This window comes from Neltuma alba, unplaced genomic scaffold (genome assembly GCF_004799145.2).
Source record: "Neltuma alba isolate B1F8T4 unplaced genomic scaffold, ASM479914v2 tig00000766_pilon, whole genome shotgun sequence".
NCBI lineage: Eukaryota > Viridiplantae > Streptophyta > Magnoliopsida > Fabales > Fabaceae > Neltuma > Neltuma alba.
In genome coordinates this window covers 345,195-358,343 of record NW_021632181.1, presented here as the reverse complement: position 1 = coordinate 358,343, position 13,149 = coordinate 345,195, and the positions used below count along the sequence as shown (strand labels likewise).

At 32.2% G+C, this 13,149-nt stretch overlaps 1 protein-coding gene across 1 annotated transcript; it reads right to left on the bottom strand.

The window, feature by feature from the left end:
- Positions 1-2,130: 2,130 nt before the first annotated feature.
- LOC114744868 (very-long-chain aldehyde decarbonylase GL1-9-like) lies at positions 2,131-8,029 on the bottom strand. Its single transcript, XM_028933007.1, has 2 exons — positions 7,797-8,029; positions 2,131-2,855 (listed from the first exon to the last, which is right to left on the bottom strand). The coding sequence occupies exons 1-2, from the start codon at positions 8,019-8,021 to the stop codon at positions 2,310-2,312; spliced, it is 771 nt and encodes a 256-aa protein (XP_028788840.1). The 5' UTR covers positions 8,022-8,029; the 3' UTR covers positions 2,131-2,309.
- Between the last annotated feature and the right edge of the window lie 5,120 nt (positions 8,030-13,149).

Sequence of the window (13,149 nt, the reverse complement as noted above, 5' to 3'; positions counted from 1 at the left end):
TATTTTGTGAATTGAGTCCTAGAGGGGTAATTTTCCTAGAGGTGGTAATTTTCCACTCAATATCATGAACAGAATACGTGACTTTGAAGCAATCTAAAAGATTTAGAGGGAAGACTAATACGGCGTAATATTTGTAGGAGAAGATTATAAAAATTAAAATTAATTAAAAGGATCAAATATTGAAATATAAATTCAAAAATATCATATTATCACTATCCAAAACTTCTACATTTTCTCCTATATTTCCACATACAATTTATTTTTAAAACTAATTTGAATTAACAAATTTCAGTGAATTAAACTTGATTTCTCTCAAAGTTTACAATTTGTATAGAAATCAATTTAAAAAATACGCAAACATTGTTTATTCATGTCCAAATTAAAGTTGTATTTCGTTTATAAAAAATTAATTTTTTTTAAAAAAACTGTCACATATTTTAATTGAAAATAAAATTTATATAATTTTATTGAAATTTAGATTATAATATAATTTATTATATATATTGATTTTAAAAATTCATAGAAAGAAAATTGTATAATTTATTTTTTTATTTTATAGGAAATTTATATCAGATATAAAAATTAAAAAATTCTTCTAATGTCAAGAAATTTAAAGGATTCAGATAATTATTATATTTTATAAGACCCCTCCAAATCATTTAACAAAAGCCACCTCATTACATAATAAAAAAATTCAAGTAATGTTAAGAAATTTAGCGAAGTCATTTTCATCATTTTTTAAATTGTTTATATAATAAATTGTATAATAATCTAAATTTCAATAAAATTATATAACTTTTATTTTTAATTAAAAGAAATTTTTAATTTTTGATAAAGAAATAAAACTTTAAATTTTACATGACTAAATAATGTTTACGTATTTTTTTGATTGATTTTTACGTAGGTTTTAAATTTTGAGAGAAACCATGTTTAATTTGGTGAAATTTATTAATTTGTATTAGTTTTAAAAATAAAATATAGGAGGAAATATAAAAGAAAATGTAGGAGGTTATAGCATTTTTAAATTTATATTTAAATATTTAGTCCTTTTAATTTTTATTTTTATGATTCTCTCCCATAAATATCACTCCTTATTGGTACTTCTCTCTAATTCTCCCAAAAATAATTAATTTGAGTAGTTGAAGAAAGTTAGTCATTTTTTAAATAAGGGTGAAAAATCATTCATTATCCTAGTCTTATTTATGGCACCTTAATCTTACGTTTCTAGTGCTTTTAACACCCTAATCTTATTTATGACATATTGATCTTATGTTTCCTATGCTTCAAGTATCTTAATTTTATTTATAATAGATCTAGTATCATAAAAAATTGGGGTGCTGGACTGATCACACTAGAAAAATAAGATTAGAGTGCAACATAAATAAAATTAAGGTGTTAGATGCATTTAAAAATAATATCAAAGGCAGTAAATACTACACTTTACCCTTTAAATAAACACAAGTCAATCAAGACAAGTTTCTCATGATCCTGTTGCACCCTAACAAAAATTAACAAGTACTGAAATTTTTTCAAACAACTGTATAATTTTTAATTAAACTATATATTTATCATGTCGTCATTAAAGAAAAATTATAATTCAAATTGAAAAAATCATTTGCTTAATATCATAAGCAAAATAGTGTCAATTTGAAACAATCTAAACTTCAATATTGAAACAATCTATCAGAAACAATTTAACTATTAAATGCCTTCTGAGCTTACAATTAGTGAGAACTGCAACACTTGATAAATACCATAAACATATTATGCATAACCTTTTTAAGATTGAGATTATACATTAATTAAGGATACAGCAACAGAGAGATTTCAAGTTTAAATCCAAAATCTCCATATTCTTTACCAAATTGACTTGATAACCCACAAATGTTTATCAGCAAAAATACAAATCAATCAGTGTTTCAAATTACAAAATTGGTAACGTGAAAACTAGGTATTCTTTCATGAGCTTACACGTTTAAGTACACCAAAACCAACTGTCCCCACCGTGAAGATTTCCATGACCATTAAATAATGAGTATGATACAGAATGAAGAGAGCAAGAGAATTTGGTAAGCTAGCAAAGCCACCTTCGCAAGATGAACTGAATTACAACTAGGAAGCTTCAATCAAGATACCAAGTATATGCCTATTAGAAAGCCTCCTGGAGATGGGTCAGAATCTTTCCCCATCAGCAAATCTAGCTGTAAGGGAAGGAAGATCGTTCCCATCAGAATTCAGAAGTGACAATAACACATGATCAACTTTCACTGCATGAAACTAGTCCATCTTTTTTGTTTGGCCAAATAAAACTAGTCCTTCTTCAGTGCCTTTGCTGTAAAACCCCCTTCAGCTCGCTTTACAAGATTGTACGGCATGTATGTCCCGAGAATTTTGTCCCATATTGAAAAGAATGGTTGAGAATAGTTGTACTTCAGCCCTTGTAGTTGATGGTGGATATCATGATAAGCTGTATTGTTCTGGAAAAACATGTGGAAGATATTTCCTGGCAACCAGAGTCCACAATGATCATCCACGGTCTTAATGACAGCAAAGCAAAAGAACACGATGGCTGTTCTGGCAGTCATTCCAGAAACTAGATACGAGATGGCACCACCAAAAGTGTCGAGAAGAAGACCCTCAAGAGGGTGGTTATACAGGGCACCTATTGCATAAGGAACAACTAGTTTGTGATGTTGAGAGTGGATATGACGATATAAAAATTTGTTCTGATGCATGTAGCGGTGCACAAAGTATTGCCATGTATCCATGACAAACATAGCAATGACGATCTGAAAAGCTTGTACCAGAATAGAAGGTTGCACTGTAACCCCAGATGCATTTGCATTTGAGGTCAACTGCAGAATTGTAGTAAGCATCATTTTAGTAGTTAGGAAACAAAAAATAAGTATATATAATGAATTGAAGATACTAGAGTCCTAAAATGAAACATATTATAAGCCGCATATTGATAAACATGTATCAGTAGAATTTTCTGCCAGCGTTAGATAAATCATCAAATGCTACAGAACCACGTCAACAAGCTGAAAGAACAGCTGTGAAAGAGTTAAATAAAGTTCTACTGAGTGCATCAACATCAAAAGTGCCATTATAATTGTGATTTGATTTTTGGAAAAATTACATTTCACCCCCTCAAGCTAAAGCCTACTTAAATTTTTAGCACATCAATTTTAAATTGTAACAAAATACAGTTTCATTTTCATTTTGGAAAAGAGCAAAATACTCTCTCATTTGCATTTAATGCGGGAGTATTTACAGCTCCCACCACCTCCTGAGAGAAAAGGAAAGAAGAAGAAGGGGTGCTTTATTGCCCTCTAAAACCGATGTACTAGAGTTGCTTTTAAGCCTTACTTAAATAAGAATGAGCCTTATCCCACCTAGTAAGTCAACTACATAGAGCACGTAAAGCCAACTTTGGGCCTTAATTAATGAGAATAAATGGTATTTTTCCCTTGACTTTTATCATTGTTCAAGCAAGTCAGTCATCAAGGTTTTTATTTACTTATTTGAAGGTTACTAGGGAACATGATGGTGAAATTGGAACTTTAGCTTCTAGCTCCCTATAATGATCAATATTCATGGCTTACAAGTTATTGTCTCCTTAAGGCTATCATCAGCTAAGCAACACATAAAGGAATGAGACTACTTTGTCAAGTAAGCTCAATCTAAAATATCAAGACTGACTGATTGAACTACTTCCTTACAATGTGTGCATCAAACTGTCATTAAAATTTTGTTGTTTCAGACAGAAAAACCAAATGCATACTTTACCCAAACCAACCATATTTCTGGTATATGTCACAATTAGAACAGGGGGCAGAAAGGGTGCAGATGAATCAACCATTGACCTTTGACTCCTCAAGAACACACTAAAGTTTCTGTTAAGCATCATGCATTAAGTAGCAGCAGGTCATAAAAGCCTGCGAAGGTCATTTGGTTAAAGATACAGAACTGATAATGAATCAAGGAAGGACTCCAATTACTAGGGAATGGAGGCCCTAATGAAACAGGTCATTTCGTTGTAAATCCAAAGCACAGGTTTCTTCCCCATAAACGAACTTAATACTTGGGTAGCTACCATTACCAGCACATGTATGAGGTACTTATGAGCGTTACAAAATGCATTCATACTCAATACTTCCAAGCAATTATGGCGGGGAAAACTCCAACAGACAAGAAAAAGTAAATTTTGAGGGAATAGCCTGCATTGGTAAGTGAACCAATGAAAGACTATCCTTGCATTCAAAATTATAATTTATCCCAAGACATCAAGCAATTTTATAATTATTTATGTAGAAGATAGACAAGAAGAAGCTGCTACGTACAAGAAAAATGCAGACGCACAGTTAAAGCTTACGTGAATGAATGTTCTCATTTCCATCCCAAACAAATTCTAAACTGCAGGTAGAATGATGGCTTCATTAAATCCTTTATTAGCACCAAAATGAGAAAAATCCACTCTCACAGCATGGTTTCAGCAAGCAGTAATTAACAGAAGAATAGGGTCCCAATCTCAAGAGCCCACCAAGTTAACTTCTCCTTCCATCAACTTATCCGCTATCATACAATGCCTCAGCCCGAATGGCAAATGGCAGCACCTAGAGCCAAGCTTTGCCTCAAAAATAAAATTCTTTCACATAAAAGAGACCCACTTTTTTTTTGGCAGAAATATTATCTGATTTAGTAACAATGACCTTTGATTGCTCAAGTCCTCTCCTATCCAAAGCAACAAGTCAAAAATAACGACCTAGGATGGAATTTTCAATTGCAGCGGTACCACTATTACATAAGCTGCACAACTTCATCCATGGACCATCTAAAGAGCCGCATACCCCCCCCCCAAAAAAAACAAAAGAAAGAAAAAAACACACAAGGGGAAGAGGAAAGAGTTGCATGGCACATACATTCTTCCCTCAACACCAGTTTAAGGACTGCTTAATAATAGCAGTAAAACAAAAGGACAAAAAAAAAAATACAGAAAGACAAAAGCGTACTCAAGTGGGCTAGAGAACTCTCCCCCCAAATTTGGCTATTGAGGTGCATGCATGCAGAGTTCAAGAATGACCTTAGAAACCATACAGCTCAAACAACAGCATTAACCCGCTAACAATTGAAATTTGGGTTAAACAATCAACTAAAAGGTTTTGGGGGGAAATTTCAATGTGACATCTTCACCATCTTTGGCAGATTGAAATTTTACAGATAATCTGAGAAACAATAAAGAATTTGAATCATTGAGCAATGTTTCTCACCCTTATCATCAACAAACTATAAAGGCGGCACATAAAAGGAAATAGGGACATCTACAAATGTATTACAATGCCAAGGAAACAAACAACTAGTTAGTTAAGGGAACTCTTAAGGTCAACATTATTGATGATTCTGACCTTCCATTTGATGCAAAAGCCTTTAGAGCTTAAGCAAGGACCAGGCATGGACCTATCCAAACGTTATTCTAGAAGTTAGGGCAGCAAGGACAACTTTTTACAGCTAGGTTCAAGACTGAAGAGGCTCTAATACCATGTCAACGCATAAACTCCCCCAAAAAGCTAAAACCACCGTTACGAAACTCAAGAATGACATTTATTAACATATCTACCACACTCTGTCGGAGCCCAGAAACAGATGGATAATACTAATAATTAATAACTCATTCATAAATATAACAGATGTAAATAGTTTTGCAAATTTCTATCATTAATTTATTGTGCAGGACTGCAGATGGAAACATGGCTTTTGGTTTGATAGACAGCAAAATAATCCTAATAATAATAAACAAAATATGTTAACTCCCCAAATATTCATCAATCAAGACAAGAGACAACTGTAATTTCCTGGCAACATCTGAAAACTTCTACGAGGTTTAATTTAGCATAGAAGATAAATTAATAGCTAGCAATACATGTTGCACTGTCAAGACTTTCCAATGCTCATATCACAAGATTTTCAATTGTTTCCAGTTCTTTTCGTTTACAAGAAAGAAAAGCAGCTTTCCTTGAAGATTCAGCATATTGCCTACACATACACAACTCAGCTACATTATTCAACTTTTAAGACAACTTCCCTTGGAACATGCTACATATTGCATAAATTATTCAGCATTTAACTCTCTCCGCCATGTTTAAACCCTTCTATTCAAGCTGTAGTATTTTCATTTATTTTTCTTTTTACAATGGAAAAGAAATTATTAACAAAATACAGAATAATACAGCATGTAAAAAAGAAGAGACGAGATCATCCACAAACAAAAGAAACCAACCCAGGCAGTAACACAGAAGGGTCTTCCAATCCCTTTGAAGACCCACAAGGAACCAACCCCCAAAGAAACCAATCGCAAAAATTGATGGGGTGGAAAGAATTGCTAATCAAAAGCCTATCATTCTATTCAAACCAATAAACACCACAGATTTGGCAGATAAATTTATGCTTCTTTTGCATCCCATGTGAAAAATCCTGAGATCATCAGGACAAACTCAACTCTCATTTAAAGAAAAAACCTATTTTAGATATATCAAACCACTTCATTCAGCAAAAGAGATGATTCAGCTCATGTTTTCAAGTCCTTATTATGATTTATACAAGCAAGTTGGTCAAGCAGCTTATCTTTTAACTCATATTTGCTATAGCTTTCCTCAGGTGCTAGTTTATTAGTTGATTGCCATATACAAAAGTGCAAATAGATATGCCTCCAATTTCAATCAAAGGATGTTTGTGACCTTATTGGATTAGTCAGCAACTATGTTTTGCCATTGCTTAACTGTCATATAATAGAACACAGATGAAAAGATCCCAAAAAAAATGTATATGATACATGATATACCAGAAGAAATTTCATAAAATGATAACATGAAAAGTTGCTGATTCAAAACCACAGCCTGGACTAAGAGAAGTTGAGAAGTGAACGAAGTATGGTAAGCTTATGGCCAAGAAAAGAAAAGGTTGTGAGAGAAGAATATTAAGCATGCAAACACAATGTCGGAGCCAATAAGCTGATAGCTCACACGTCTCCAACCTTAGCCTTCAAGCTTCATGTAAGCTTGATATTCTAGGGTTAATTCCCTACGCCTTCCCCTTTCACTTTTCCACAGTCAAGCACCAAAATTGCAAAAAATTTATTTTTAAAAAAGCAAGAGATTTCTTGCCTCATTGACTTGAGATAATCACCGAGTTCTTCTCAGTGAGGAACTACAGTTTTATCCCCTCAACAAACTTCTTTATTATATACGTAAGCAAGAGATATTAATCCATCGTCATCATATGTTCTTGGTTGAAATGTTTACTCGCATGGTATAAGAATGTTCCACGTCCATTCGCCAGAATTAAAATGAATTTCAGCGCAAGGTAGAGTGGACTGAACCTTTTTTAATTCAACTTTATTATCCCCAGAATACACTCTCTTCACCCCCGCAATCCACATAGAGGGGGGGGGGGACTCAAGGCTGTTTATCAGTTCATTCAGTTATGATCAGTTGTTTAAAGGAAAAAATAATAACCTGGCTATTTAATTTGATGCACGGGTTTTAGCTTCTCTAAGTGAAGTCAGTCGTCAAATCACTTTGCAAGTCAAATGAAAGGGGAATGATCCAAAATAAAAAGTGGGGTATCCCAAAAGAGAAAATAGATGAAGAAAAAGACAAAAAGAGTTCATGCAGGCGAAAGCAACAAGGAAATGCAGGGGACGAGTTTAAAATGTAATCGAAGGTTTCTTTAGGAATGCTACTAGCCACAAATCTCAAACACAAATTAGTAGGAATGAGCTCAATTGTCGAAGGACTTACCAATAGTAGTGCCACGGTTGCCTGAACAAGCTGTTGAAGTAAAACACCCTTCACCACGGCCAAGAGTGGCACCAAATTCTTCTCTTCCTCTTCTCTTCTAGAATGTAACCGATAATTGTCCAAAGGTGGTAACAACTGATAAAATCCAGCATATATCCAATAAAGCACAATAGGGGCAAACGTGCCCATCACTTCGTCGCTCACATATCCTTCCCAGAAAACCATGATAGGTCCAGTGTGAAAGTGAAACAAATCAACTCAATGCGAGTAACTCAAGCCCCAGGACCGAGAAAAAGGGCGCAAGTCAAAGTTTCATTACAACAGGAGATCCAATAACATTGAATGAATTCTTCCCTCACGCCCTGTAAAGGAAAAATGAGAATGAGAATTAACATATGCAATAATCCAACTGCATGTTTATATGTTTCGCAGGTTTTGGGGGGAAATCAGATGAACTACACAATAGAACAGAAATTCAAAATTCAAAAAAGAAAATCTGGAAAGCCCAACAGAATACATGACATTCTTCCCAATGTAGAAATGGCTTACCACTTACAAGCATAACCAGTTGATCAAAAAACTGTCGTCTTAGAAACCCTCCAAAAGAGAAAGCGCATTGGACATTCAGATCTAAGCGTTTGAATGGATAAACAGTTGGTGAATGGTGACCGTTGTGAGATTCCAAAATATCGAAACTTTATATTATTTTGATCTGCTTTCTTTGCCCCTCCACTCCACCTTCTTCTCGGCGAGAGAAGAATCGTGTTTGGGAGACAAGAAAATGATTGAGGTATTTTCCTTTCTGGCATCAACTTTTTTTCCTCCCCTCTTTTTTGTAGAAGGTGGCGATGAGAGAGAGCAGCGAGGCGGGCATCGATAAAGTTCCGATATTTCCAGCTCACAAAAAAAGCTCCGAAAATGGATGCTTGCACGTGCTGCGTTCATCATCGCAGACACAGTAGCCTCTCCCTTCCTTCAATCACGTACGTTCAAAGGCTTGGGACCACGCGATGCGACGCACGTACCATCCGTACACTTTTTTTTTTTTAAAAAAACAAACGTTAGACCATCGAAATCAAACATGCATAAATGAAGTTCAATTTTTGACTTGTAAAAAAGAAAAAAGAAGGTTCAGTCCAAGAGTGTAATTTTCAAGTTTATAATTATTATGGTTAACTAATATTGTTATTATTGATATTTAATATTTCAAACTCTCAACTTCTGTCTCAGCCCCCCGCTGTATAATTTTGTGATTGTGCTATTTGACTTAATTTTAGATGACATTAATAATATTGTGACCTTTCTTGGTTAAGCATGGGTTATTCTTTTATTAGAAGCAATCCTATTTGAGATACTGTCAAACAATAAATATGAATCCCTTTTACTAAACCCAACCCGTATTGATAATAATATTGTGACAATGATACAAGAGCCCTTCTAAAAATAAGAATTGGTTGATTTGATCTAGTAACACACTATTCGTTTTTGTTGACGTTTGCTCACAAGTGAAACCTCCTATCTTATTTTAAGTTTTGAAAGAGGTTAAAACAAGGTAAATATAATTTTTAATAATATTATTAAATAGACTAGCTGTAGAACTGGCTATAGAATTGAAAGATAAAAATTATCTTCGCCATGAATTTTATTTAATGTAAATATATATTAAATAAAAAGCTTAAATATAAATTTATAGTAGATGTTCACCTAAAATGGTTCTACAACAAAAGCAAGGTGGAAAACGTAATTTTTCTTGTAAAGACTCTAGTTATGGTAAAGGGAGGGCGCAATTAGATGTGTTTATCCTATCTCAGGTAGACATTGGAAAGGTTACTCTAGATTTCTAGTACACCTAGGATTTTTCAACTCAGGCATCAAGAGTTAGGTCTTCAAACAAGGAAGAAATAATGGATATAAAATAATGAATAATTTTGATTTGATTATTAATTTTTTTAAAAGAAGAAGAAAAAAGTGGTGTTAAAAGTTCTCAATTAATTTTTGCACTATTTTTCACATCCTTTTCTATTAAAAGTTTATAACTCCATTTGTTTGAAATTTTAAAATTGAAGTCATTTATAAAAAAAAACCCCATGACCCCCATTTCCCCTCGACCCAAACAAAACTAGATGTCATAATTAATAAAAGAAACCTCATTGTCAATTATACTGATGTTTTGGCTTAGGTTAATTTAGCCATTGTTGTTTCACTTATTGAATTATGTTAGGAGTAGTTTGATTTGAGTTGATGATGGATTAATTGGATTTTTTTAAGGCATTGAATTATGTTAGGAGGGGTTTGGCGTGAGTTGGTCATGTTTTAATTGGATTATATTTTTGAATTTTAATTAGTTATATTAATTTGGTTAGGGGAACTTTGGGTCCCATTGGGCCCAAAAGGTGGGGTATTTATAGCTTAGGATATGGTTCTAACTCAGACAAGCATAAATCACCTGATTTAAATGTTCATATGTGTGGGCCAAATATGTCAAATATTAGGCATTCTGATCAATAAGAATCTCCACGCTGTGCACTTTATTGTCAAAAGTCAATTGTGTTTTCAAAAATTGTTTACTATTGTGTGTGTGGTCTGAATTTGAAAGCTTTTCTACCTTAAAGCAGACACATAAATATTAAAAATAAATCAGGTTCGAAATAATGTGAAATTGTATAATTTTAAGCTATGCATTTTTAAAATTAGTCAAAAATTATAAAATTCTACAACCCAGAATTTAATTGAATTTTTTGTGCTCATAGGAGGGTGATCTGGTTTTGAACCTTTTAAATGTTTTCTCTTGTATGTCTATGAATTTTGAGAATTTTTAAGTTCATTAGGTTTGGTGAATATAAGCTCAAATTAAGCGTGCTCAAAATTAAAACGGGGAAATAAAATTTGAGGCCCCTTATAAGAGAATTATTAGTATTTTGGTTCCTACTTAGAAACAAAAAAACACAATCCACATAATACTCCTCCGGTTCTTAATGTCAGACCTAATTAACTAATTTAAGTAAATTAATTATATTTGTTGAATTAGTTAATATGATAAATTTTTTAAAAAAAAACACTCTAAGCATCTTTTTATTTTTTTTCCTCCCTCCCCTACTTGATTATTATTGAGGGAATATCAATTGGGTTAATTTAGAAAAATTTGATAATTATATTAAATAGGTCTTATATTTAGAATCAATATTAACTCTCTAATTAGATCCAACATTAAATAACAAAGGATTATATTATATCTAATTAAAAGGAAAAAATCATTGTTTCAAAGATCCTGTAACATTCCATTTTTTTTTTATTTTAAGATTTAAGTTATATGTAAATGAGATTAATTAATAGTATTCAAAATTAAATCTCATTGAATAAATTGTAGATCATAAATTTTTGTGATATATATAAATTATAAAAAGAATAAATAAATGAAAATCTAAATATATAATATAAGAATAATAATTAAATTAAATAAAAATAAGGGGAAATGGCAAATAAAAACCCTTGAATATATAAAATTTTGATTCCAGTTCTTGAATTTATCTAATTTCTGTCAAGGACCTGGTCTCAAATAAGAATTATGAAATATTGGTTAAAAAATAGAAATGTGCTTTTGCTTTTCATATAATCTTCCCATATCCATTTTTCAACCTCTCTCGTCATCTCCATCTTTATTTGCTCCATCCTCCCAAACTCATCTCTTAAAATCTTAATTGCACTCATCATCTCTTCCACTGGATCCCTCTCTCTCTACCCCCGATCTTTCCCAATCTGGTTCTATGTTCCAAAATTGGCTTCATCATCATGGGTAAGAGAGATAGAACACCATTAACAGAACCAAAGGATGCAATTGGATGTAAAAAGAAAGAGAGGCTAACCCTTCTTCTTCAACATTCAAAGCCAAGAGCTAGAATGAGTGAAGGGGAGAAGAAAGCCATTATCACTGTTCATCTCCACCTTCAATGAAGAATCAAAGAGGACACTGGAAGCTGGATCATGAAAATAAGATTTATGAAACTAATAAAGCATTACTAACTCTCACTCTTTTGATATTTGCATAGCTAGCTTGAAAGATTTTCTTTACTTTTATTTGATTTTAATTTCTTTTTACTTATTTCATTTCAATTCGGCTTGCTAAGTCACCATGTTTATATATTATTCTTGAATTTACGTATCAAATTGATTCGTTTAATCTTCTTTGACTTGCACAATCACCATCTTTCACTTATTTCATGCTCAATTTAGCTATAAGATGGGTTTTAAGAGTTATAGATTTTGTATGGTGTCTTTGTGCTATTGTTAATAACATTAGACTTGAATGGTTAACAAAGGTCATGTTCTGTTTTGTTTTCTCTTCTTACTAACTTGTTATTTCAAGCATAAAAGTTGTTATTTTCATAACTTGATTTGTTATTTTGAATAGTTAATTTGTTATACTTCACTTATTATTTAAAACAGTGAATTTGTTATTTCTATATTCATTTTTATTACTTAGAATAACTGGTATTTGCAAAGTTGTAATTTGTTATATTTCACTAGATGTAGTTGTCAATAACTATATGTTGAATGTTTTACTGAACTCAGTATGGGATTTGCTCAACTAAATGCAATACTGAAGTTGTTATTTGATATACTTATATATAATATTTAAGTTGTTATTTGCTAAATTCAACTTGTTACTTAGAGCAGTGAAGTTGTTTTTTTATATCGTTAACTTGTCATATACTATATTTAAGTTGTGATTTTCTAAACTCAACTTGTTATTTATAGTAGTTAAGTTGTTGTTTGATATACTTATTATATGTAATATTTAAATTATCATTTGCTAAACTCAACTTATTATTTGGAATAATTAAGTTATTATTTGACATGCTTAAGTTGTTATTTGCTATACTTAATTTGTAAGAGCTGACAAGGGATGGAACACTAAGTGGATAGACCATGTTAATGTGCACTTGTCACTGAATCTTGTAAAAAATTGTTTGCTGTCAAAGCACATCTGATTTTTTGTTATTTGGCTTATCATTGTTGTAATTTTGGTTGCTAGTGTTATTAATACAGACTTTTAACTATTATGACAGCAACATGAGATGACAATCTGATAATGACGATCTTTTTATATTGTGCAAAGGAATGTCAGTATTTTTTGTTAATTAGTTCTATGTTGTAACAATGTAGAGCTATTTAATGTTGTCCACTTAATCAAAAAGGTGGTGACTACCATGCAGTAACAGAAACATAGAAATTCTGTCCTTTGCCCTGCTGAACTTGTTACTTCCTAAAGAAATCTGAAAATTCTGTCATTTTAACAGAAAAAATTAAATTTGTATGAAATATTTATCAGAACTTGTCATCTACTAGAAAAATC